The 27,600-nt window shown below is 44.2% G+C and overlaps 1 protein-coding gene and 1 long non-coding RNA gene across 4 annotated transcripts in view; one reads left to right on the top strand and one right to left on the bottom strand.

Moving 5' to 3' along the window:
* Nucleotides 1-19,779, top strand: part of ACOT6 (acyl-CoA thioesterase 6) — a 29,179-nt gene extending 9,400 nt beyond the window's left edge. The window contains exons 2-4 of one of the 3 annotated variants that reach the window (XM_080807920.1): nt 13,386-13,578; nt 16,981-17,183; nt 18,917-19,779. In XM_080807920.1, coding sequence (XP_080664046.1) covers nt 13,386-13,578; nt 16,981-17,183; nt 18,917-19,522 — 1,002 coding nt within the window. In that variant the 3' untranslated portion in view covers nt 19,523-19,779. Of the gene's footprint in view, nt 1-12,961; nt 13,579-16,980; nt 17,184-18,916 lie in introns of those variants that run through there. The other 2 variants (XM_080807919.1, XM_080807921.1) reach the window with 2 other exon arrangements.
* LOC308345597 lies at nt 5,859-13,496 on the bottom strand. Its single transcript, XR_013967083.1, has 3 exons — nt 12,933-13,496; nt 6,797-6,907; nt 5,859-6,120 (listed from the first exon to the last, which is right to left on the bottom strand). It is a non-coding gene; the product is annotated as an uncharacterized lncRNA (long non-coding RNA).
* Nucleotides 19,780-27,600: the final 7,821 nt, after the last annotated feature.

Below are 27,600 nucleotides of genomic sequence, written 5' to 3'. Positions count from 1 at the left end.
TTAACCTTCTGTAAGTTGTTCTTTGTAGCTCTTGGTTCTGCCCTCTGAGTTAAAACCTTTATTTTCCATAAAACGAATGCGTAACTCCAAAGCCACCTCAGTCCGCTTCCTAGACGATAAAGATCAGGAGTCCAAAGTTCTGTTCTTCTCTGCACTCTTTGTATTTAGTTCAAATTTGTGGTGCTACCAGAACAATTCTCTTAAGAACTATGTGGGTTTTCTAAAAACCTTAGTGAGGTTCACTTTTATTACATAAAACACACCACTGTAAATCTATTTGAGGGGCACCTGGGTGGCTCAGTCATTAAGCGTCTGCCTTCAGCTCAGGTCATGATCCCAGGGTCCTGGGATCGAGGCCACATGGGGTTCCCTGCTCAGTGGGAAGCCTGCTTTTCCCTCTCCTACTTCCCTTGCTTGTCCTCCCTCTCTTACTATGTTTCTCTGTCAAATACATAAATAAAATCTTTAGCTAACTAACTAACTAACTAACTAAATATATATATCCGAGGCAAGAAATTCTCAACCTGGTGCTTCCTGTGAAGATGCTGAGGGTAACACCCTTAAGCTCCTGGGTGGCTCAGTCATTAAGCGTCTGCCTTCCGGGAAACTTTCCCTCTCCGATTCCCCCTGCTGGTGTTCCTGTTCTCACTCTCTTTGTCAAATAAATAAATAAAATCTTAAAAAAAAAAATTCTTTGAATCTATTATTTCATAGGATCTGCTGGGGACACCTTAAAATCTTCAGAGGGGCCTTTTCTTGGTTGGAAATGTTCTATGAAGCACAACCTTGAATCTTTCTGAGGTCTTCACAAAGGATCCCCCATAGACCCACCCTGGATTTGCCTTTGGTCTAAGACCTGTCTTAATTAAAGACTAATTTACCCTACGGGGAGGCTGGGAAAGAGAAATAGTATTATTGTCAAGTCCTGGTTCCTTCACATGTAAGAGTTCATTCTTTTTTTTTTTTTTTTTAAGATTTCATTTATTTATTTGACACACAGAGAGAGAGATCACAAGTAGGCAGAGAGGCAGGCAGAGGGAGAGGGGGAAGCAGACTCCCCGCCGAGCAGAAAGCCTGATGCGGGGCTCGATCCCAAGACCCTGGGATCATGACCTGAGCCGAAGGCAGAGGCTTAACCCACTGAGCCACCCAGGCGCCCCAAGAGTTCATTCTTTAATCCTTTCTCTTGCATTTTTATCATAGGCAGCAGCAGAAGCCAGATGGCACTCTCAGTATTCTGCTGGGAAATCCCCTCAGCCAGATTATTGAATGCATTTAGGTATATTTTCCATTTTTCACTTTATTGCCAAGTGTCAGTGTTGCATTCAGCTTCCAGTAAGTTTTTATTGCTTTCCTGTAGGCCCTCAATAATCACCTCCATGGGGTCCTCTAGGCTTTCACTAACAGTCTCCCAGAAGCCCTTCCAGCTTCCGCCTGCCACCTAGTCCTAAAGGCAACTGTGATTCCTGTGTACATGGGCATGGCCAGAGACTGCTTGAGTTTTCTCAAAGCATGGTGTCTGACTTTCAAGAATGAACATCCCGGGGCACCTGGGTGGCTCAGTGGGTTAAACCGCTGCCTTCAGCTCAGGTCATGATCCCAGGGTCCTAGGATCGAGCCCCACATTGGGCTTTCTGCTCAGCAGGGAGCCTGCTTTCCTTCCTCTCTCTGCCTGCCTCTCTACCTACTTGTGATCTCTGTCTGTCAAATAAATAAATAAAAAAAAAAAAAATCTAAAAAAAAAAAAAAAAAAAAAAAAAAAAAAAAAAAAAAGAATGAACATCCCAAGAGAGGATGGCAGAAACGCATGGCATTTTTTATGACCTCGCTTTGGAAGTCACATAGCATCACTTCAGCTGTACTCTCTTGTTTGAGGTAAACACAAAAAGGTGCAAGGAAAGTGGACTCTTACCCTCCTGATAAGGGAATTGCAAGATTCCCAGAAGAGCATCTGAGATGGGAGTTACTGTTGCAGTGATCTTTGCAATCTGTCCACAGAACTGTTTGTTCTGTAGGAACGCTACTGAAAAGAAAGCTAAAGATTAAAAAACCTTGCCAGCAGCCACAGAAAAAAGACAACCTTCAAAGGAACAACACTCAATCTAACAACGGACTTAAACACAGCAATAATGGAAATTATTGGAATACTGGAATACCTTCAAAGCGTTGACAGAAAATATGTGACAACCTAGAAGCCTATACTAGAAGAAGAGATGCTTAAGTATGAAAGCATTTATATTTCATAAAGGTTATTGAAAAAAGTTAATGAAATCAGAATTAAGTCATTTTCAGAAAAATATAAATTGAGATAATATAGCATATCTGCAATAAAGGAAAAACTAAAGAGTATTCTTCAAGCACAAGGAAAATGATTCCAGGGGAGAGCATACAGATGAAGGAAGAAATGGAATATAATGAAGAGGCTAAATATGTAGATAAGTCTAAACAAATATATATATATATTTTTTTAAATAATTTTATTTATTTTTTTATAAACATATAATGTATTATTAGCCCCAGGGGTACAGGTCTGTGAATCGCCAGATTTACACACTTCACAGCACTCACCATAGCACATACTCTCCCCAGTGTCCATAACCCCACCACCCTCTCCCTACCCCCCTCCCCCTGGCAACCCTCAGTTTGTTTTGTGAGATTAAGAGTCTCTTATGGTTGGGGTGCCTGGGTGGCTCAGCAGGTTAAAGCCTTTGCCATCGGCTCAGGTCATGATCCTGGGGTCCTGGGATTGGGCCCCCGCATCTGGCTCTCTGCTCGGTGGGGAGCCTGCTTCCTCCTCTCTCTTTGTCTGCCTGCCTCTCTGCCTACTTGTGATCTCTATCTGCCAGATGAATAAATAAAATCTTTAAAAAAAAAAAAAAGAGTCTCTTATGGTTAAACAAATATATTTTTAAAGATTTTATTTATTTATTTGAAAGAGGGAGTGGGCAGGGAGAGGGAGAAGCAGGCTCCCTGCTGAGCAGGGAGCCCAATATGGGGCTTGATCGCAGGACCCCAGGATCATGACCTGAGCCTAAGGCACTCTTCACCAACTGAGCCACCTAGGCGCCCCAATAAATATTTGCAAATAATATACTATGTAGTTTAAAATACACATAGAATTAAATTGCATATGTAGGAAGGAAATAAGTGGAGTGGAATCGTTCTAAGATCACTGCATTTTTCACAAGGTGGTAAAAATATTTTTATCTAATGTTAATAAATCAAGAGTTATTACCATAAGCTAATACAGGAGGTAAATGGAATAATTTTTAAAGTTTTTTTTTTTTAAGATTTTATTTATTTATTTGACAGACAGAGATCACAAGTAGGCAGAGAGGCAGGCAGAGAGGGAGAGGGAAACAGGCTCCCTGCTGAGCAGAGAGCCCAATGCGGGGCTCGATCCCAGGACCCTGGGATCATGACCGGAGCCGAAAGCAGAGGTCTTAACCCACTGAGCCACCCAGGCGCCTCTGGAATAATTTTTATATGAAGTTTTTATTTATTATTTAATTAGAGAAAGAGAGCACAGATGTGAGTAGGGAGAGGGGTAGAGGGAAAGGGAGAGAGAGATTCTCAACCAGACTCCACGGTGAGCACAGGGCTTGATGTGGGACTTGACCCCATGCCCTCGAGATCATGACCTGAGCTAAAATTAAGAGTTATCATTTAACAAACTGAGCCACCCAGGCACCCCGAATAATATTTATTTATTTATTTACTTTTAAAGATTTTTATTTGGGGCACCTGGGTGGCTCAGGGGTTAAGCCTCTGCCTTCGGCTGGGGTCATGATCTCAGGGTCCTGGAATCGAGTTCCACATCGGGCTCTCTGCTCCTCTGGGAGCTTGCTTCTCCCTCTCTCTCGGCCTGCCTCTCTGCCCACTTGTGATCTCTCTGTCAAATGAATATATAAAATCTTTAAAAAAAAAAAAAAAAGATTTTTATTTATTTATTTGAGAGAGAGAGATCACAAGTGGGCAGAGAGGCAGGCCGAGAGAGAGGGGGAAGCAGGTTCCCTGATAAGCAGAGAGCCTGATGTGGGGCTCAATCCCAGGACCCTGGGATCATGACCTAAGCTGAAGGCAGAGGCTTAACCTACTAAGCCACCCAGTCACCCCGAATAATTTTTAAAAAGCTAAAATAAGATTTTAAAAAATAGAATAAGCAGGGTAGAAAATATATAATAATTTAAACTCAAACGGATATATCAGTAATTACATTAAACATAAATGGACTATACATCCCAGTAGAGAACAAAATGTATCAGGCTGATTTTCCTAGTATGTTCAATTTTCTGCTCTAAAAAATGGGTTTAAATCATATATAGTATTGATTTCCTGTCAGAGAGTAAGAGATGGACACTTTAACCTCAAGTGAGAGTAGGTATATGTACAGGGTATAAAGTAAATGTATAAAATAACAGAATTATGACAGTTAAACCTTGTTCTAAGAATTTGTCATCAATGAATAATGAAATAAAATCTCACTGAAAATTAAAATCCGTTTAACCAATATGTTTAAACTCTGTATCTCCTATGTATATTCAAAATGGATTTATATTAGGTATTAATAATATGGCATTTACTTTGTCAAGGTGAAATAAATCTGCTGAGTACCTTGTTGAAAAGAACTCCAAAAGAAGCCTTTTATTTTCCGCTGTTGCCTTCAGTCACTCAACTTTACTCAAAAAATATTTACTGAAACGCTGCTACGTGGCAGGCAATGTTCTAAGCTCCTGGCAAAAATGAACAAAGATAACAAAATCTTTGCTATCAAGAGCATTTATTCCAGTTGGGAAGTGAGAAAATAAAACGATAAATGCTGTGAAGAATTAAAAAAATAAGATTAGAGCATGACGAGAGAGGTGATATTTTAAATAGACTGGTGAAGGAAGACATATTTGAATAGGTAGTCTTTGAGCAGACACCTGACTGATGAGGGAGTGAGTCAAACTTCAGGCAGACGGCATTTAAATAGGCAAGGCTTCTGAATAGTCCTTTCCCCAAAGAAAATATACAAATTGCTGATAAGCACATGAGAAGATGTTCAGTATCATCAGAAAAATCCAAATTAAAGCCACAATGAGATACCACTTCTCACCACTAGAATTGCTATAATGAAAAAGAGGGATAACCGGCTGGCCCAGTAGGTAGAGCATGTGACTCCTGATCTTGGGGTTGTGAGATCGAGCCCCATGTGGGGCGTGAAGCCTACTTTTAAAAAAGAGAGATAAAATCAAGTGTTGGTGAGGATGTGGAGAAAGTGGGTACAGGGTTTCTCTCTGGGGTGATAAAATTGTTCTTGAATTAGTAGTGGTAGTGGTTGCACATCCTTGTGAAGACGCTAAAACCACCGAATTGTACACTTTAAATAGGTGAGTTGTATGGCATATAAATAAATCATACTACATAAAGATGTTTTTCTTTTAAGGAGAATACTTAGCCTTTAGCTAAATAAAAACTTAACTTCGATCAAGTAAAAAAAGTAAATGTTTTATGTAAGATTCAAAAATTGGTAAAAGTAAAAAATATGCTATTTAAAGATACAAACAAGGACGCCTGGGTGGCTCAGTTGGTTAAGAGGCTGCCTTCGGCTCAGGTCATGATCTCAGCGTCTTGGGATCGAGTCCCACATGGGGCTCCTTGCTGGGCGGGGAAGCCTGCTTCTCCCTCTGCCTCTGCCTGCCATTCTGCCTGCCTGTGCTCACTCTTTCGCTCTCTCGCTCTCTCTCACAAATAAATAAATAAAATCTTTAAAATAAATAAATAAATAAAGATACAAACGTGGGGCGCCTGGGTGGCTCAGTCAGTTACATGTCCAACTCTTTTTTTTTCTTTTTTAAGATTTTATTTATTTATTTGACAGAGAGAGACACAGCAAGAGAGGGAACACAAGCCTGGAACTGTATGAGCTTTGGCACTGGTTAAAGTAAATATTCCATAGTCACTGTGTATTACAAGTCAATAAGGGTGTTTCTACTAGTTCCTAGTAATTCTTGCTGGTAGGTCCAAGTTTTTACATGCTATTCTTCATGATTTGAGCATAAGACATTCTTCTAAGACCGAGCAAATGACATTCAGTTTATCCAAGGATGTTATCACCTCCTAGACAAGTTCAAGGTCCTATGGTAGAGATTCCAGATGTTCTAATTAGAGACCACAGTCAAGATGCAAAGGACCACCAGTGGAAACAATGCTACGTAGTCTAAATCTATGTAGTCCATTGGGTAGGCCAGAATTAGTTTGTGCTGCTGGAAGAAACACTGATAGGACATTAGGCAGGAAAGACAATTCCAGTTAGCAGGACCTGAGTCTGACTGATATGGACAATATTACAATAAAAAACTGTGATATTATGAGAGGAAAGTCTATCTGAGGAGAAGATTTAGAGTTTAAAGTTTAGGGTAAAAAGATGAGGGATGAGAGCATGGTCTTCTGGCTGTTTTTCCTGGGTTTTCAAGAAATCAGAACAGGCAGGGAGCATTCAGCAAGTCTCTCCCCAGACCAGATTCTCTTGTTTTCTCAGGATGTTGAAGGGCAAATTTATTTAGTCCTCCATAGATCACCTCAAACTTACCCAGTAATAAAGGTAAAAGAAGAAGGCTTCCAAGGGCCAATGAATAGACACACTGTAGAGAAGAGACCCAATGACTCACCAGAAATCCAGCTCTCACTATAATATACAACCAGACTTCTGGAAAAATCTATGTTGGCTACTAGGATCATAGGATAAAGGCAAAGGACGTTCAGACTGACCAGGCCAAATTGGGGGAGAGGAGGTCTCACAGTGAGCACTTACCTCTGAATACGATGTTCCGAGAGTTAGACGCTGTTTCTGTGTTTGATGAGATTATGGAGATTACCATGATCCTTGTATGGGATGTCAGAGAACAACGGCAGTCTTGGAGACCTATAACAGAAGGAATCAGGAATGATTAAAGAGGCCACCTCAATCAGCCTGAGGCAGGCTGCCCCAGTTGCCCAAACGATCTGCTTTTCACTAAAATGCAAAGAAACTGGCATTCCTATTTTCTCAAAGATTGACATCCTGCTCTTCAAAAGTTAGAAGCAGAGCTACTGCAGGGCATGGATGGTGTTAGTGGTGAATAGCCAGAGAACTGGGCAACTAGAAAATGTATTTCTGTGGGGTGTCTGGAGGGCTCAGTAGGTAGAGCATGCAACCATTGGGGCTGCAAGTTCGAGCCCCATATTGGGTGTAGAGATTAGTTAAAATCCTTTAAGGGCACCTGGCTGGCTTAGTCAGTTAATCATCTGCCTTTGGCTCAGGTCATGATCCCAGTTCCTGGGATAGAATCCCACTTCGGGCTCCCTGCTCAAGGGGAGCCTGCTTCTCCCTCTCCCCCTCCCCCTGCTCAGACTCTCACGTGCTCTCTTGCTCTCAAATAAATAAAAATCTTAAAAAAATAAAATCCTTTAAAGAATGTATTTCTGTGAGCCAGTGTTTCGTTCTGTTTGTAGAACTGTTTCTTTGTTAAACTATCTGGTCATTGCTTACTAGTGATTTAATAAAATTACAGCAGTAAGTGATGTAGCACCTGGAAAAGTTAATCTCTCAAACTCCCCATAACAGCCGCCACTCGGCAACACTCTTGGCAAACACTCACCATAATTTCTGTAATTCAAAGTTCTGGGAACTGAGCCATGAGCAGGCTGACCAGGCTAAGAATAAAGCTGTTTTTGTATCCAGACAGCAAGTAGCTACTTTGAAAACTATGCTTTCCATTTAATCTCTCTGAATATAGGGAACTTTTCTTTAAAGACTAAGGATGAGGCCCCTCAAAGGGAGAGACAAGTGGCCCCCATGTCCTTTCTCTCTAGACCTGTTACAATATCAGATTCCTCTGGAGAAATCATATGCCTGAGTCCAGATGCTTTGGACAAGGGAAATATTCAAGTATTTTGGGAGATTTAGATACAGGATCAGAGATCATGCAAATTCTTGGAAACCTCAATTAAATGGGAAAGACTAAATGTTCAAGGATATGGAGGAAGAAGGGTCTGAGGTTGACAGGTTTTACTAACTCCACAAGTGGGACAGAGAAGATCAAAGGTATCCTTTTTGATGGTTTCATCACTCCCTAATACTGTTTTATTTTATTTGTTTTGTTTTGTTTGTTTAATAAACCTTTTATTCTGAAATAATTTTAGACCAACAGAAATGTTGTAAAACTTGCACAGGGTTCCCTATGCCATTCCTTCCCCCTTTCTTTTTTTTAAGATTTTATTTATTTATTTGACAGACAGAGATCACAAGTAGACAGAGAGGCAGAGAGAGGGGGAAGCAGGCTCCCCATCGAGCAGAGAGCCCGATGCGGGGCTTGATCCCAGGACCCTGGGATCATGACCTGAGCAGAAGGCAGAGGATTTAACCCACTGAGCCACCCAGGTGCCCCAGAGAGAGAAGCAGGCACCCCACTGAGCAGAGAGCCCGATGCGAGGCTCGATGCGGGCTCGATCCCAGGACTCTGGGATCAGGACCTGAGCCTAAGGCAGACGCTTAACTGACTGAGCCACCCAGGCGCCCCACTCCTTCCCTTTTCTTAATGCTAGCACCTTACATAACAATACCGCAAATATCAAAGTCAGGAAGTGAACACTGATAGAATAGTATGCAACCATGAGAGTATAACTGCAATTAAGTTATTGCTATCTTGAAGAAAGGACTTTACTCAAATGGGATGTATACTTGCTGCTAAAAAATGGAAATGTGGAGCTCTCTTGTCCCACCAAAACTGTCAGCAGGCAACAGTACCAGGCTACATCATGAGTGAAATCACAGCTGATAGCGGAGTAACTGGGAATCCATCCCCACTTTCGACCTTTTCCCCTTCAACTCTCAGTTGGGTTACTGGAAAAGTAGATGGATCTCAGATGTCAACTGAGGATTACAAGAAACTAATGCAATGGATCTGTAACTGTTTTTCTATGGGAAGATCTTTCTAAATCATCCCTGACTGGGGGGTGCCCGGGTGGCTCAGTTGGTTAAGCATCTGCCTTTGGCTCAGGTCATGATCCCAGGATTCGGGGATTGAGCAAGCCCCCAAGTTGAGCTCCCCACTCAGCAGGGGGTCTGCTTCCCCCTCTCCCTCTGCCTGCAGCTCTGCCTACTTGTGCCGTTAAATAAATCAAATCTTTAAAAAAAAAAAAAAATCATCCCTGGGGCGCTGGGGTGGCTCAGTAGTTGGATGTCTGCCTTCGGCTCAGGTCGTGATCCTGGGGACCTGGGGATGCTTCTCCGTCTCCCACTCCCCTGCTTGTGATCCCTGTCTCGCTGTATCTCTCTGTCAAATAAATAAATAAAATCTTTTAAAAAAATCATCCTTGATTGTTATCCTTTTACTGACCTTGATAGGGCATTGTTTTCATTTTTTTTTTTTAAAGATTTTATTTATTTATTTGACAGAGGGGGAGAGAGAGAGAGAGAGAGAGATGGTGAGAGAGAGAGCAAGGGGAAGAGCAAGCAGAGGGAGAGGAAGAAGCAGGAACCCTGCTGAGCAAGGAGCCTGATGGGATGTAGGCTGTTCCCACAACGACACTGGGATCATGCCCTGAGCTGAAGGCAGACGCTTAACCTACTGATCTACCCAGATGCCCCTGGGGCATTGTCTTTTAATCCCAATTTTTTTTTTTTTTTTTTTTTTTTACATTTTAGACATCAACAACAGTTTGCCGTCACTTGGTGGCCAGTGATTTACCTTTACAGTCTTGCCTACAAAATATTTCAACTCTCTAACATTTGAAATAATCTGTTAAGGTGATATTTAAACAGGTGTCCTAAGCCTAACTGGGATAGTGAAATTACTCATATTGATGGCATCCTGTTAGGTGATAATGAAGTAAAATTTCTGAACTTTAGCCTTTCCCTACTGAGTTAATAACAAAAAGTCAGTGGGCTATTACACATGGAAGAGGTCAGGGGCCTGCTCAGACGGAAACCTTTCTGGGAGTGTAATCATTTAGGGGGTAACCTGAGAGATTCTACCCTACATCAGGCAAAGGCTATCCATAAAGTTCCTACCCCTAAAATAGGGGCACAAAAATTAATTTTTATGTTTAATATTGGAGATAGTAAGCCACATATCCGGTATTAAGCTACAGCTACTTCAGCAAGTCACTAGGCAAATATTAGAATTTGTAGGAAACCACCCCTCTTTCTTACAGCAGCCAACTCTTTTTCAGATTATGGGTAACCCACCCTGTCAGCAGACCTGTAAAGTACTTATTTCTTCCATGGAGTTCCTAAGTGCAGAATTCCCTACAGGAAGGCATTTTGAATGGCCCAGCCCAGGCCTCCACGTCTTTTTTTTTTTTTTTAAGAATTTATTCATCCATTTGATAGAGACATAAAGAGCACGCTCAAGTAGGGGGAGAGAGAAAAACAGGCTTCCCCATAGCAGGGAGCCCGCCGAGGGGGTTGATCCCAGGACCCCCAGGCCTCCTTCTTTGCTGCTTTTCCCTCATGTGCCTGGGAGCCATTTCTGTGCCTCTTCACAACAACCCAGGTAACAGGGAAGGGAGAGGTAGAAGTCACTTTTTTCTTTGCCTTTCTGAAGCCTAAGTGCAGATTTCATTTTTCAAATTTCTTTCTTTTGGGGGCACCTGGGTGACTCAGTCCTTAGGCATCTGCCTTCAGCTCAGGTCATGACCCCAGGGTCCTGGGATGGAACCCAATATCGGGATCCCTGCTCAGCAGGAAGCCTGCTTCTCCCTCTCCCACTCCCCCTGCTTGTGTTCGCTCTCTCGCTGTCTGTCAAACACATAAAATCTTAAAAAAAAAAAAAAAATTCTTTCTCTCTCTCTCTCTCTCTCTCTTTGGGTGGGCAGCAGAGGGAGAGGGAGAATCTCAAGCAGGCTCCACACCCAGCATGGAGCCTGATGTGGGGATTGATCTCATAACCCTAGGATTATGACCTGGCTAAAATCAAGAGCCGGACACTTAACCTACTAAGTCACCCAGGTGCCCCTGAGTGCCGATGTCAGTTGTGCCGGTGGCTGCAGCAGGCCAGGTAAGTTCTTTGTAAGCTGAGTGTTCCTGGATTGAGCACAGCCAATAAAAAATACAGTGTTCCTGGCTGTGCTCAATCCAGGAACACTGTATTTTTTATTTTTTAAGAAAGATTTTATTTATTTATTTATTTATTTACTTGAGAGAGAAAGAACACCAAGAGGGAGAGGGAGAAGCAAACACCCTGCTGAGCAGAGAGACCAACCCGGAGCTTGATCCCAGCACCAGAATCAGGACACGAGAGGAAAGCAAATGTTTAACCAACTGAGCCATCCAGGGGCCCCAGCCTGCAACACTTTAAACAACAGGCATTTAAAATACTCCACAGCAGTTACTTCAGGGGTAGAGAGGTCGAAACTCACTGAACTCTGAGATCTGGGACCTAGTCTGGCTTCTTTTTGTTCAGTTTATAACTATGTGTTGAGCTTCCACTCGCTGGGCATCTTCTGTGCGCTCCAACCAGTAGGCTGAGCTGAATGGTTGGGTTTAGCTAACGAAACGCACTGGCAAAAATGTGAAGGTCGAGGGGCGCCTGGGTGGCTCAGGGGGTTAAAGCCTATGTTTCAGCTTGGGTCATGATCCCAGTGTCCTGGGATCAAGCCCCGCATCAGGTCGGGCTCTCTGCTCAGCAGGGAGCCTGCTTCCCCTTCTCCTGTCTCTCTTTCTGCCTACTTGTGATCTCTGTCAAGTTAATAAATAAAATCTTAAAAAAAAAAAAAAAAACGTGAAGTGGGAGAGAAGAGTGAGGTCAAGGTATTTCTTCTCTCCCCACTCCTCCTAATTCACCTTGGATTGCCTTCCTCCCGCCACCCTGGCTACACCATCCTGCCAGGCACCCCTCTGCCCTTGAGCCTTCTGCACCCAAGGTTCTGCACCCAACCTTGTTTGTGTTTTAACCTTGCCGATGACTCTGGAAATAGTCCTCTTATGGAACTCTCCACAAATTACGCAATTGGGAAGTGCCACTTGTTTCCTGCCAGAACTCTGACACAACTCAACACGGAGACTGTCAGTGACCAGATCTGTGAATTAAAAAGTAAAACTCCAGGGACACCTGGGTGGCTCAGTTGGTTAAGCAGCTGCCTTCGGCTCAGGTCATGATCCCAGTGTCCTGGGATCAAGTCCCACATCGGGCTCCTTGCCCCACAGGGAGCCTGCTTCTCCCTCTGCCACTCTGTCTGCCTATGCTCGCTCGCGCTCTCTCTCTCTCTGACAAATAAATAAATAAAATCTTTAAAAAAAAAAAAAAAAGTAAAACTCCAGGGGCACATGGGTGACTCAGTCAGTTAAGGGTCTGCCTTCAGCTGGGGTCCTGATCCCAAAGTTCTGGGATCAAGCCTCCCATCAGGCTCCCTGCTCCCCAAGAAGCATGCTACCTCTCCCTCTGCCTGCCCCTTCCCCTGCTAATGCGCGCGCTCTCTCTCTAAAAAAACAGATCTCAAGAAAAGCAAAACTCTTACAGAGCACTTGCTATACAGTTTGATCCGTGCAGTGTTTCTACATACGGTAGCCCACATATTCATCACAATATGCCTTTTACAGACAAAGAGGCTGAAGTCAGAGCCCTAATTACATACCTTGCTAAGAAAGGATCACCAGGATATTAAGGAGCAGGATCAGACCGGAATTCAGGTAAATCTCACTCCATCAACATTTTACCTGCTCTGGAAGCACCCTTGGTACCCTTGACTCTGGGGGAAAGGCTCTGGAAAGGACTGAGGCAAAGGAAGGATTAGGCTGTTTCTCCACTGATCTCTGAATTACAATCACCTGGGATGCTTTCTACAACTCCAGATTCTTGGAGCGGCCATTGTCTTTCCCCATCTCAGCCGCCTTTGTACCTCTATTCCACACTTACTGCGCCAGATTGCAGAATCAATAATGAACTCCTAATTTAGCAGCTACTTACTTCCGACCAGACACTAGTGGATTTGCACAAACACTAGGAGACCTCACACAGCGGCTGAGAGTGTTCCACGTGCGTCCAACAGGCGAAGTGCAAAGGTTCCAAAGTCAATTGCTTCCCAGGGAGGTGGAGAGACGCCTGGATGGACACGTGACTGGAGAGCCTGCACTCCTCGGTTCAGCAGCAATCAGGATGGCTGCGACCTTGATCCTGAAGCCCGCGGGCCGCTGCGGCTGGGACAAGCCCGTGCGCATCGCCGTGCGCGGCCTGGCCCCGCGACAGCCCGTCACGCTGCGCGCGTCCCTGCGCGACGAGAAGGGCGCGCTCTTCCGGGCCCACGCGCGGTACGAAGCCGACGCCGGCGGCCTCCTGGACCTGGCGCGCGCGCCCGCGCTGGGCGGCAGCTTCGTGGGGCTCGAGCCCATGGGGCTGTTCTGGGCCCTGGAGCCCGAGAAGCCCCTGGTGCGGCTCGTGAAGCGGGACGTGCAGACGCCCTTCGCAGTGGACCTGGAGGTGGTCGACGGCCACGAGCCCGACGCGGGGCGTGTCCTGGGCCGGGCGGTGCACGAGCGCGACTTCCTGCGGCCGGGCATGCGGCGGGAGCCGGTGCGCGCGGGCCGGGTGCGCGCCGCGCTCTTCCTGCCCCCAGGTGAGCGCCCGGGGTCTCAGGCTGTTCTGGAGAACCGGGGTGGGGGAGTCCCGGGACCCTGGGGGGCCTCTTGGCTGGCCCGGGGAACCACGTGATTGAGGACTTTTCCTGAACTGGTCCGCACACTCCAGAGTCTATCATGGATTCTGGATGGAAGTTTTTTTTCTCTTTAAGTTTCATGGCACTTCCTAGAGTCACTGCCACTCCTTAGCTGTACGCTAAAATGTGCATTCAACATGCACAAAAAGTGCATTTATTTCAAGTGCGAGCCAGGCGGCTGTGTTTCAGATGCCAGTATTAGGTAAGGACTTACGCCGCTGTGGGAGAGATCTCGGCCTCTTTCCAAGGAAGCTAAACGCCACGGGTAGAGGCAGTGCTCCCTAATCCTAAAAAAAAAAAAAAAACGATGGCCACCTTCTCCTATCATGAACAGTCTGTCAGTGATTCTTTTTTTTTTTTTTTAAGATTTTATTTATTTAATGAGAGAGAGAGAGAGAGTGCACAGAAACAGCAGTGAGGAGCAGAGGGAGAAGAGGACTACCTGCTGGGCAAGGGAGCCCAAAGTTGTGGGATCCCATCTCAGGACCCTTAACCAACTGAGCCCCCCAGGCACCTGTCACTGATTCTTAAAAACTTAAAAAATATATATATATTTTATTTTATTATTTGACAGAGAGCACAAGCAGGAGAAGCAGCAGGCAGAGAGATAGCGAGAAGCAGGCTCCAAGCTGAGCAGGGAGCCTGATGCAGGGCTTGATCCCAGGACACTGGGATCCTGACCTGAACTGAAGGCACATGCTTAATGACTAAGCCAGGCAGGCATCCCTGTCAGTGAGTACTAATGTGGGATGCTCTTCTCCCACCCCCAGGGGCATTTGGCAATATCTGGAGACATTTTTGGTTGTCACAACTGAAGGGGTGGGAGGGGATATTACTGGTTTCGAGTGGGTAGGGGCCAGAGAGGTTACTAAACGTTCACAATGCACAGGGCAGCCCACACAACAAAGAAAAATCATGCTCAAAATGTCTATGGTGCTGGGGTTGAGAAACCCTAGTCTAAGTAAAAAGGTGCTTACTAGGTAAAATGGGCCTGGAAACAAGACCCCTGACCCAACTCTCAGAATCAAATTCCCGACTGAAACCCCTCCTATATAGAAATGCTGGAGTTGCCACATCTCACAGAATCCCTAAACAATTCCTTCATTCTCCAAAACAGGAGTCCCTGCTTTATTCTTATGGTGCATCAGCAATTCATGACCTTAACTAGAGGCTGCACACCCAACCTTGAACTCCTGCTGCTGCAGTAGGATTTAACACAACTCTCTGTGCATATTCCTAGAGGTTTGCCCAGAGATACAGTAGGAGCTCAATAAATTGCACCAACTGATTGAATAAGAATCTCCCCCTGGGGGGCGCCTGGGGGGCTCAGTGGATTAAGACTCGCCTTGGGTTCAGGTCATGGTCTCGGGGTCCTGGGATGGAGCCCCATGTAGGGCTCTCTGCTCAGCGGGGAGCCTGCTTCCCCACGAAGCACCCCCCGCCCCGGCCTACTTGTGATTTCTCTCTCTCTCTGTGTCAAATAAATATATAAATAAATAAATCTTTAAAAAAAAAAAAAAAAAGAGGGGCACCTGGGTGGCTCAGTGGGTTGAAGCCTCTGCCTTCGGCTCGGGTCATGATCCGGGGGTCCTGGGATCGAGCAGCATCTGCTCGGTGGTGAGTCTGCTTCCACCTCTCTCTCTGCCTGCCTGTCCTCCTACTTGTGATCTATCTGTCAAATAAATAAGTTTTTTAAAAAAATCATTAAAAAAAAAAAAAAAAGCATCTCCCCCCGGGGTATCTGGGTGGTTTGGTTAGTTAAATGACCAGCTTTTGATTTCAGCTCAGGTCATAATCTCAGGTCATGATCTCAGAACGCCTGCTTGAGAATCTTTCCCTCTCCCTCTGCCCCTTCTACTGTTCCCTTGAGTGTGTGCTCACTCACTCTCTCTCTGAAATAAATAAAAGCTTAAATAGATTTAAAAAGAATCTCCACCCAAAAAACCTTTCACCACCCATCAGGGCATCTGATATTCCAGTCAAGTCAATCTTCCTTTAACTATTACAATGTCTACTAACTATGTGGTCCATTTAAAAATTGTTCTCTGTCTCAAAATCTTTTGTAGGGGCGTCTTGGTGGCTCAGTCAGTTAAGCCTCTGCCTTCAGCTCAGGTCATGATCCCAGGGTGCTGGGATCCAGCCCCGCATTGGGCTCCCTGCTCCCTCCCCGCATTGGGGAAGCCTGCTTCTCCCTCTCCCACTGCCCTGCTTGTATTCCCTCTCTTTCTGTGTCTCTCTGTCAAACGAATAAATAAAATCTTTTAATAAAAAGGCTTTTGTAAATAATGTAAAAGAATTTAATCATTTAACAAATATGTATTAAGTCAAGGACATGCTACATACTGGGGCGGAATAGATATCAAAGTCAGACGTGGTCCTCACTGTACTTAGAGCCTAATAAAGGACCCAGGTGAGTATACTTGCACTTGCAGATGTGGCAAGTGCTGTGATAGGGGAAGTAAAGGCCCAGGGTGCTGGTGGGAACGGATAAAATGCTATCTGACTCAACTCAGCCTGGAGGGAGATCTGGGAAGTCTACTTCTCCCTTCTAGGAAGGGAGATCTAAATGTAGGTTTGAAAACTGAGGGGTCAACCAGGTCATATAAACTAAAGAGGGGAGGAGAATAGTGTGTACCACTTTCAAGAGCCAAAAAGAACAGCACATGTAGGGATGGTTTTATTTAAGGCTGGACCGGAGAGTGCAAGGACATTGGGGAATATATCTAATAAACTCTTATGAGTGTAGAGCATTTTACAGCTCTCCAAGAATTCTCGAATAGGATTTTTTTTTTTTTTGCGAAAAATATTGTGGGAAATGTACATTTCATCATATGCTATTTCTTTTTTTTTTTTTTAAAGGATTTTATTTATTTGGCAGAGAGAGGTCACAAGTAGGCGGAGAGGCAGGCAGAGAGAGAGGGGGAAGCAGGCTCTCTGCCGAGCAGAGAGCCCAATGCGGGGCTCGATCCCAGGACCCTGAGATCATGACCTGAGTTGAAGGCAGAGGCTTAACCCACTGAGCCACCCAGGCGCCCCCATCATATGCTATTTCTAATTTGGTATATCTACATATGAAAATATGTGAAAATTTCTGGAGAAAATAAAACATCGTGTTCCCCCTCCTTTCTCCCTGAAGGTTACTAAAAGAGCAAAAAAAAAGCAAAATTTTAAAAAGGGTCCTTTTTCTACCCACTCCCCCACCCTGAACTTTCCCTGCTTCAGAAACTTCTCTTTGCTGGCTGCCAAAGTCTGAAACTCAGCCTTTGGGAGTCTAAAGCTCCTTATGATTTGTGATGCTTCTAGGTGCAGGACCCTTCCCTGGGATCATTGATCTCTTTGGAACTGGTGGTGGCCTTTGTGAATACCGGGCCAGCCTCCTGGCTGGACATGGTTTCGCTGTGCTTGCTTTGGCTTACTTCAGATTTGAAGACCTCCCCAAGCATTTGGAAGATATGCACCTGGAGTACTTTGAAGAAGCTGTGAACTTCATGCTGCAGCATCCACAGGTGGGTTCTGCTGCTTGCCTGGCTGCAGAGGAGAGGGAGTAGAGCAAAATCCCTACCAGGACACAGGGGCATAGAAGGATGTCATGACACACCAAAGTTCCTTCAAAAGTTACTAGGATGGGGGCACCTGGGTGGCTCAGTGGGTTAAAGCCTCTGCCTTCGGCTCAGGTCATGATCTCAGCGTCCTGGGATCGAGCCCCGCATCAGGCTCTCTGCTCAGCAGGGAGCCTGCTTCCTCCTCTCTCTCTGCCTGCCTCTCTGCCTACTTGTGTTCTCTGTCTGTCAAATAAATAAATAAAATCTTAAAAAAAAAAAAAAGTTACTAGGATGATTATTTTCATTTCTACCCATCTTTCTCCAATCTCTTAAGACTCAACTGTTTATTTCCCTTTAATTCTTGATCATAATTCAGAGGGCTCTACTAAAATGTTAGTAACTTTAAATTCTGATTCTCCATCTACCACCACACGGCCTTATAATCCTGAATAAAGCAACTGTTTTCTCTGAGATTCAGCTTTTTTCATTTATAAGGCTATTCTAAATGTACAGAGGAAAACATTTGACTATGACTATTTTAGGACATTTGAAAAGGGAGTATATTTGATGATATTAAGGAATCATTAATTTTGTTAAGTGCGATGATGGTATTGTGTTTTTAGAGAGAAAGTTCTTATCTGAGACTGGAAAAAATAATCAGAACATTTTGGTATGATTATAAATGAATACATACTCTTCAGCTATATAGACTCAAACCCAAATCTTCTAATGTTAAGTAATAAAATGTTCTGTCAGCTCTGTAGGGTACTCTAACTCTGCCAGAATCCAGGGAATGGTCTCTTAGCGAGTTGCTAAAACCTAGATGATCTTGAACTGTGATTATTGGTTTATTAGAGGAGATAAGGCCCCAGGCAAAAAGAAGAGACCAGTATATGCTATCAGTTCTGCCCTTAGACCTAGGCAAGAGGGGCTTCTGTCCTGGGCCTTTTGTTTTAGATGGCCACACTCTGGCCTTCCTTTGGGCTGCATCCCTCCCCACAGGGTGAGGAGTCCAAGGGACCCAGGCAGTGTATCCACCTGGAATTCGTGTCCCTTACAGACACACACACACACACACACACCCTATGCCATTGTGATCTGGAGCCCCCAGAATTCTTTGCCAAATAGCACTGATCCTGCTATTGATCCAGGCCCTATGTCTCTTCTCTGAGCTATCAATGTGAACACACCTAGGCCTTAAACATGTAAGCTGCAGTGTCCACATATGTGTGTGAGAAGCCTCTCAAGGTGCATGATGGACCTAGGGACAGGAAAAGAAGGAAGGTGGGCCAGGGATGGAGGACTGGGACTGGCTCTCCCCCAGGCCACATCCCAGTACAGAACTTCAAGGACCCCCAAGCTTTCAGATTTTCTGTTATGGAGGTATATTTATGAAGGGGGAGCAAAAAATATATTTGAAGAGTTTGTTGATTTGATTTATAACTTTTAAACATTCAGATATGGGGCGTATGGGTCTCTGTGTGTACTCTTGACCCAGTCGCCATGAATATTAGTGGAAGGCCTGTGTACTAGGAAATCAATTGATTTGCTTCTTACAAGACACAGTTGAGCTTTGTGGGTTGTTGCATAAGGAAAGAAAGTGAATGACATTTAAGGAAGCTACCTAGAGAATATAAAAATCACCATTTATGTCCTCCACTTACAAATAATGGGCTTGTTCTGTTTCTCTTCTTCAGGTGAAAGGCCCTAATGTTGGGCTTCTTGGCTTCTCCAAAGGAGGTGACCTGTGTCTCTCAATGGCCTCTTTCTTGAAGGGCATCACAGCCACCGTCCTTATCAATTCCTGTGTGGCCAACACAATAGCTCCTCTGCATTACAAGGATATGATTATTCCCAGTCTTGGCAGTGACCCAGGGAGATGTACAATTAATGAGTCGGGACTTTTGCATTTTGTGGATGTTTGGGACAACCCACTGGAGGAACCCAATCGCCCAAGTATTATTCCATTGGAAAGGGCCCAGGGGCCCTTCCTGTTCATTGTTGGCTTGGATGATCAAAACTGGAAGAGTGAGGTCTATGCTCAGATAGCCTCTGAACGGTTAGAAGCCCATGGGAAAGACAGACCCCAGATAATCTGCTACCCAGGAACTGGTCATTGTATTGATCCACCTTATTTTCCTCCTTGTAGAGCTTCTGTACATACAGTGTTAGGCAAAGCAATAGTCCATGGAGGTGAGCCAAAGGCTCAATCAAGGGCACAGGTAGATGCCTGGCAGCAAATTCAAACTTTCTTCCATAAACATCTCAGTGGTAAAGAATCTGCCCAGTCCAGCAAAATATAACATTGTAGTCATCGTAGACCAGATACTATTAATGAAAATCTAATTCATAGGGGCGCCTGGGTGGCTCAGTTGTTAAGCACCTGCCTTCGGCTCGGGTCATGATCCCAGGGTCCTGGGATCAAGCCCCACATCGGGCTCCCTGCTCTGCAGGAAGCCTGCTTCTCCCTCTCCCTGTGCTGCTCCCCCTGCTTGTGTTCCCTCTCTCGCTGTGTCTCTGTCTGTCCAATAAATAAATAAAATCTTTTTAAAGAATCTAATTCATAGGACATGTATGGGGTTTTCCAAAGCACATAGGAAACTTTTGGCAACTAAATAATTATCTTAGCTTCTGGTCAGGTCATATTGGATTCCCAGACTTTGGAACCCTCCTTTCTTCACTGCCACACCTTTCTCTGCTGAACTTTCCCTACCATATAGGCTTAACTGTGATCTTATCCATAGGATCAATCTTAACTTGAAGTAGAAGAAATGTGAGAATTACCTGCCCAACTCTTAATTGCTGGTCTACCTTTGACCTGTGTTCTGGTTTTGAAGACTGAGCTTCTCTGTATTGCTAAGAGTTCTATATACCTGGGGCACCTGGGTGGCTCAATGGGTTAAAGCCTCTGTCTTTGGAGCAGCATATTGGGCTCTCTGCCCAGCAGGGAGCCTGCTTCCTCCTCTCTTTCTCTCTGCCTGCCTTTTTGCCTTCTTGTGATCTCTGTCTGTCAAATAAATAAATAAACACAATATTTAAAAATCTTTCAAAATGCTCGCTTCGGCAGCACATATACTAAAAATCTTTCAAAAAATTTATCAATTTATCTTTTAAAAAACATAACATGTAGGGACGTCTGTGTGTCTCAGTCCGTTAAGCTTCTGTCTTTGGCTGAGGTCATGCTCCCAAGATCCTGGGATCAGGTCCCACGTCAGGCTCATTGCTCAACAGGGTGCCTGCTTTTGGCTCTGCTTGCTGTTCTCCCTGCTTGTGCTCGCTCACTTGATCTCTCTCTCTCTGTGACAAATAAATAAAATCATTTTTAAAAGTTAAAAAAAAAAACGTAACATTTAAATTTCATGAGGGAGAAGTAATGGATCCTACAAAATCTAAGTGGGGATTCCAACTTGACAGATCCTAAGAGAGAGGGAATAAGTGCCTTTCAGGTGCCTTCCAACTCTGAGATTCTCAGAGGTGCTGGATTCCAGAACTTTGGACTTGTTCTTGCATTCTGAGGTTGGACATGATAGTCACAGATTAAATTTAACACTCTTAACTTATTACCCAGTTCCAGGCTTCTCACAGGGCTCATTACAGTTACCAACTTGGAGTGTATCTTTCCAGAACCATTTTATATGCACATACATGCAAATATTTGTTTGAACGTAAAAAATTATGGTTTTGTGAGTCCCGGGGCTTTTTCTTGAAAACAAGGACAGTCATGATGTAATTTTTTTCTGCATATAAAAACACATTTTTAATACTTGGGCCAGGCCCCAAGACAACGATTATTTCCATAGTGTATACATCTGTAGCGCTGCCTCATCTACAACGTTTAAGCTTTAACCTTGACAGTTTTTCTTAATCCCAGGCAAAAAAAATTTCAAGGAAGGAATTTGGCCAAAAGCTATTACATGTAGCCTCCTTCAACTAGGTTTAGGGAATTGTGACCCCTGGTGGCCAGGGAGGGACTTTAAAGAAAGAGACCGGCCAGCATTCTGTCAGGTCAGTAACTTCTCTCCCTCGCCGCAGCGAGAAGTAGGCTGGGGAGGAGCTCCTGGCTCTTTTAAGCCGTCCCACGACGAGGATTCCCAAAGCATGACCGACCCCGGGTCTTCCTAAGTCGCCTCTTCTTGCAGCATTTTGCTGAGCGGAGTCCCAGGGACCCGCCCAGGGCCCTCGGGCCCTCCGGACCCGCGAACGTCCCCCTGGGCCCGGCCCCGCCCCGCCCAGCCCCGCCCGCCCGGGCCGGGACCAGTGACTCTCCCTCCAGCCGCCTCCCGGCCGCGGGTCTTGCGCGGGAACCAAAGCCGCGAAGATCTCAGGGTCATGCGGAGGGCTGCCCAGGCGTGCTCGGAACCCCCAGCATCCCCCTCCTGCCCCGGAGGTCGATGTCCACATCGACCCTTCACTCCCAGAAGTCCTCGACCCTGACCGTCACGCCTGAGACTGGGCTGGCCGACGAGCCCCTGGACATTAAAGTGAAAGGCTTAGGCCCGAGGGAGCGGGTGACCCTGCGGGCGTCGGCCGTCAGCTACCGAGGCCGCCTCTTCCACTCGCTGGCCCACTACGACGAGGACGGCCGCGGGGGCTTGGACCTGGCCAGGGACCCGGCTCTGGGGGGCGACTTCACGGGCGTGGAGCCCGTGGGGCTCCTGTGGAGCCTCACGCCGCTCGGCTCCGAGGATCCCTGCTTCAGCCAGGGGCCGAGGGGCGTGATGAAAAGCCCGCTCAAAGTGGAGGTGACCGGTGTCGTTGGGCCCGGCGCTGGGCCCGGCGCTGGGCCCGGCGCTGGCCTCCGCTCAGGTGCATCGCTGGTTCTCCAGCCCCGAGCTGCGCCGTGCTCGGCTGCAGGCCGGCCGCCTGCGGGGCGTCTTCTTGCTGCCCCCAGGTGCGTGAGGTCTTTTCGGCAGAGGGCTTCGCATGCATTTGGGAAATCGATTTAGGAAAGCCGGCTTGCTTTGCTGGCCAGTTTATCTCCTGAAAACAAGACGAGCGCCTTAATTCCTTTATTTTGTCCCCCTAGACTCCAGGTGGGACAGTCACTCTCCTAAATGGTGACTGGGATTTAAATTACATCTGCTCGGGAACCTCTATTCTGCCAGCTGCCGCCCCCTTTAAGCTCCTAGTGCTGCCCGCGCTATTCCTTGCGAGCATCTTTGCTATAGTAAGCATAACGCTGCGCTTCAGTTTCTAGCCTTAAGTATTTTGTTTACCTCTGTAGTGGGCGGAGCTTTGTGTTAATTTGACTTGTCCAGTTATTCCTTGTAAAAATGACGAGAATAGTGGATAGGGATCTTTCACTGGTATCGGTTCAAGCTCCAACGTAATTGAAGTCCTATTACATATATTGTTCACTTTTTTTATATACTGGTTTTACGTTAGGATGCAGATGACCTTTCTTTTTTTTAAGGATTTTATTTATTTATTTATTTATTTATTTATTTATTTATTTGACAGACAGAGATCACAAGTAGGCAGAGAGGCAGGCAGAGAGAGAAGAAGGGAAGCAGGCTCCCCGCGGAGCAGAGAGCCCATGCGGGACTCCATCCCGGGACCCTGAGATCATGACCCCAGCCGAAGGCAGAGGCTTTAACCCACTGAGCCACCTAGGCGCTCCCAGATGACCTTTTTGTTGGTATTTTCAAACATACTCTGATTGCTTGGAGACATGCATCATGATGAAGAGACTGTTCTGTTGCTCATTTCATAGATCAAAGAACCATTTATTTTACAGATGAGAAAACGGAGGCTTAACGTGTTTTAACCAAATCACACAGCTAGATGGTGCTAAAATCAGGACGTAGTCAAATTCTTCGAGAGCCACACTCATACCGCAAACGGGCTGACTGAATGAGTGAAATAGGTTTTTGTTTTTAAAAAACTAGTCTGGCTTATTTTCTACTCTCACTCTCGGGATCCTTAGGAATAATTAACAATCTTTCAAATGAGAGATTTAAAACATTTCATAGTTGAGGGTGAGTGGCTTTTTCTTTTCTTTCTTTCTTTTTTTTAAAGAGTCTAAAAGGTAGTAGCAGGTTTACATACTGGGGATCAAATTGCTGAATTGAAACAAAATAAGCAAATTCTCAGTTATTTTAATGTGGTAAACCTGTGGTTGGAAAAACCTATTGCTGGAATATTTGGAGGTTCTATGCATTATGTCTTTTTCATGGTTTGCTTTAGGCTTTCTGAAAGTAATCTTGAATCCTGAGATGCTTGAGGTTTATCTAATTTTAAAAAGAGCAGATCAAGATATGTCAAGATATCTGAATGTTAAGATCATACTGTAAAAACCGCTACCTAAACATATACACCCTGGCTTTCACTTTGTTACTTAGGTGTGCCTTAATTTCTTTCTAGATTTGAAAATTTAGAGTGGCCTTTGGCACTGGAATTTTAGATCTCTTAGTTTGGTTTATATTCTGATGTTCTTGGCTCTCAATCCATTTTTATAGATTTATCTGGGACTTTTATTGGAATAACACAGAAGAGTATATCTGAAAAATACTAGGAGGGAATTGGCTGAGACATTCTTCTCTTGGTGAATGAATAAGGTAACCTACCACAGGAATGTTGAAAGAGGACATCAACATTAGGAGGGAATAGTTTGACACTTTACTCTCTTTCCACTGTGAGGGAGCAAGAATTCACTGTCCTCTTCAAAGTCCTTCTAGCTGGATTAAGAATCAAATTAACATGAGACAGATTAACAGGAGAAAACGAAACTTAGTTTTTTATATACGGGGAATCCACACAGACATGGAAATTCCAAAGACAGTCAGGCAAAACGAAGTATATATGTCATCCTGAACTAAGGAGAAAAGGTTTGGGGTCTAGGACTTTGAAGGGAAGGAGTGCGGTCACAGGGCAATAAGAAGACCAGATGTTTAGAAATTAGATTTTTGCCCTGCCAAATAGATGGCACTCAGATAAAATTTATCTCTGCTGGTAAACCTCATTCTGGAAAATACCCCTAACTTAGATTTTGTCATGTCATTCAGGGAGGGCAAACGTTTCTCTTGAGCCTGCAGGGTCTCAATTGCCTTCAGCTCAAGATAACCCCCATGCCAAAGTGGCATATTCTGAGGGTGACTCTCCTGAGCTCCTTCGAATTCAAAATAATCTTTATATACCAAGTGGTTAATCTAGGGACAGCCTGCCTTTGGCACCAACATCACACAAATTGTTCATTTTATATCACACCATCATTAGACCTTTAAAAATAGCAAAACTTGGTTTATTAAGGGATTTTGGTGACTTTGTATCTTAAGCTCACTGAGAACTGAAAAGGCCTTTTAAAGTTGGACTTTTTTTCAGTGAGGTATCATACTGTCACAACTCGAGACTGCCAGAACTATTTGCTTAGATTAATCAGGATTCACACTTCAAACCAAAACATTTTCCATATCTTTGGTGCAAAATTCCGTATTTTTTTCCATTTCCAAGTGATTTTCTCATAGTGAAAAAAGATAAAAACATTCTTACATTTGTAGCTTCAAAATAGCCAAAACAAGTATCTATTTCAACCACAACAATAAACCTTTTTAAGCCAAAACAGATTCCCCCCCCCAACGCAACTAGGTGAATACTTTAAAAGAGAAAAAAATACTTAAACAATTTTTAAAGTTAAAAAATAGTAAGAATTTTTAAAAATATAAATTATACAATTAGGATTTGCTTCAGAAAATGTTAGCTAGGTATCATAGTCCATTAAATGTCCTGTCATCTAATCCCAGATTAATCCTCTTTCCTGGTTTATAGGAGATGGTCCTTTTCCTGGTGTGATTGATATGTTTGGTGATGGAGGATTAAATGAATCTCGAGCTAGTCCCCTGGCTTGTCGAGGTTTTGCTACTCTGGCTTTGCCATTTTATGGCTATGAAGATCTACCTCCAATCATGAAGGACTTAAATTTAGATTACTTTGAGGAGGCAGCTAAATTTGCACAAAGTCACCCGAAGGTGAGTGGGATTGTAGAGAGAAATGTATTTAAAATTAACTCCTTAGGGCCAGGAGAGAGTGAATAAAGAAAAGTGGTACTAATGGGCTGGAAAACATCTATAACAAATACCTGTTGAATGAACTAATGAGTGGATAAATAAATGAATAAATAAGCTATCTGATACATACATACATAAATGGTTTTCTTTATCTAGGGCTTTCCAATGCCATTAACAGTCATGCTTTCTCTCTCTCTCTCTCTGTCTCTCTCCTTGTCTGTCTTCTTTCTCTTCAGTCTCTAGGTTAAAGGTCCAAACATTGGCGTGATTCGTTCTGGCAGAGGGGCTGAGTTGGCATTTTCCATGGCTAGCTTTCTCCCTATTAAATACAGCTGCCGTTGTAAGCATCAATGGCTGCATCTCTAACACAACTACTTCCCTTTCATGCGGTAGATGCATCCTGCTAGGACTGCCTTTTAACCGAGATAAAATCTCTGCTATGGGTTCAGGGCTTTACCATGTTAAAGCAACACTGGAGGACCCCTTGGACCCAGCCGACCGGGCAAGCCGCATCCCCCTTGAAGAAGCCAGTGCCCATTTCCTTTTCCTAGTTGGAGAGGATGACAGGCATTGGAAGAGTCCTGTTTATGCGGACATAGCTGTGAAGCACCTCACAGGGCACGGGAAGACAAATTTCACTCTTTTAAGCTACCCTAACGCTGGCCATAGAAGAGATCTCCCTTACAGCCCCCTTTTCTCTGTATCCCTGGATCCTGTGTTGGGAGTGCCTGTTTTGGGAGGTGGACAGCTCAAAGCTCATGCTGTTGCTCAGATTGAGTCTTGGAAGAAGATCTTGGAATTTTTGCACTTGCATCTAGGGTAAAGTCTAACAAACTAGAAGTTTAAGTTTAGAGTATGTGCAGAACGAATTAAGGGCTAGATTGAATATTTTTAGCAAGTGGTGACTGAAATCTGGACTTCTCAGGGGAATCTGCAAGCTTTTAAAAGAAGTCAGAATACTTGCTTCAAGTTCATCAGAACCTGTAACTTTGGCTAATATCCATGTTTCTCCAATTTTGGTTCATTTGAGCTTGAACTCAATGTAATTGCTAAGTGAAAACCAGTTTCCAATCTGTCATTTACCCACCCTTCCCACCTACCCTCCTTGTTACCTGTACTTCCAAAGGTTTTTAAAAACTGGTGTATGGGGCACCTGGGTAGCTCAGATGTTTGGACATCTGCCTTCGGCTCAGGTCATGATCCCTGGGTCCTGATTGAGTCCTACATCGAGCTCCCTGCTCAGTGGGGAGCCTGCTTCTCCCTCTGCCTCTCTCTCTCTCTGACTCTCATGAATGAATAAAATCTTTTTAGAAAACTGATAAAAATGATAATTACTTTGCTATTATGTGCCCCAGAGATTATAAGACTGTTTTGAACAGGCCTGAATACATAAATGTAGGTCCCTGGTTTAATGATGAGGAGCCACTGGACCATGATAACTTTCTCATAATAGAGGCTGGAGTGAATTCTAACAAGATGACTCAGAGACTAATTTGTGGTGAGACTAAAGTCATAGAATCCTTTCTGTTGTTAATCAGGTTTTGATTTTTTTTTTTTCTGGTTGCCACCTGTTCTAGGATCTTTAAAGAAAGTTAGACATCCTAAAATACTTGCTTTAAAACTGCTGACCAATTACTGAGAAACACTGATTCTTTACAGTTCCTCTATCTCTGTGTTTCTACTTTAAAAAACTTTTCTTCACGCTTTGCTTCAAAAACATATTTAAAAATAGGCACATTCCAGTTCTTCTCCCGAGCTGATAATGACAGAAGTAGACAATGTTAACTATCTGAGGTAAAGACTCGGTTCATCCCTTCTACTTTCCACCACCCTCACTAAAACTTTAATTGCAATTTATGGATGAGTCTTAACTTACTAAAATAATTTTAACTGAAGTCTGAGATTTGATTTTAAACTTTAAAAATACTTGTGGAGGAGCGCCTGGGTGGCTCAGTGAGTTGGGCCTCTGCGTTCGGCTCAGGTCATGGTCTCAGGGTCCTGGGATCGAGTCCCACATCAGGCTCTGCTCAGCAGAGAGCCTGCTTCCCCCTCTCTCTCTGCCTGCCTCTCTGCCTACTTGTGCTCTCTCTGTCAAATAAAGAAATAAATAAATAAATCTTTAAAAATATGTGTGGAATTAGAAGATGTTAAAAGTTCTCATAATGAACTTTCAGTTTAGTGTTTTTTTCTTCCACATAATTGAAGGGCAATATTAAAGTATTAATTATCAGCCTTTGATTTTGGTTGATCAGTGGATCCTGTGGTCAGAACTATATTTTGGGCTCTTGGCAGAAGATGAAGTGTTGTCACCCTAATTTGTAGTATTAATAGTTTCCCTCCCCCAAATTAACATTATTTTTAAAACATAATACATGTTT

Source organism: Martes martes, assembly GCF_963455335.1.
Source record: "Martes martes genome assembly, chromosome: 7".
Classification (NCBI taxonomy): Eukaryota; Metazoa; Chordata; class Mammalia; order Carnivora; family Mustelidae; genus Martes; species Martes martes.
The sequence above is the reverse complement of the archived record's forward strand: the minus strand, read 5'-3'. Positions and strand labels throughout refer to the sequence as shown.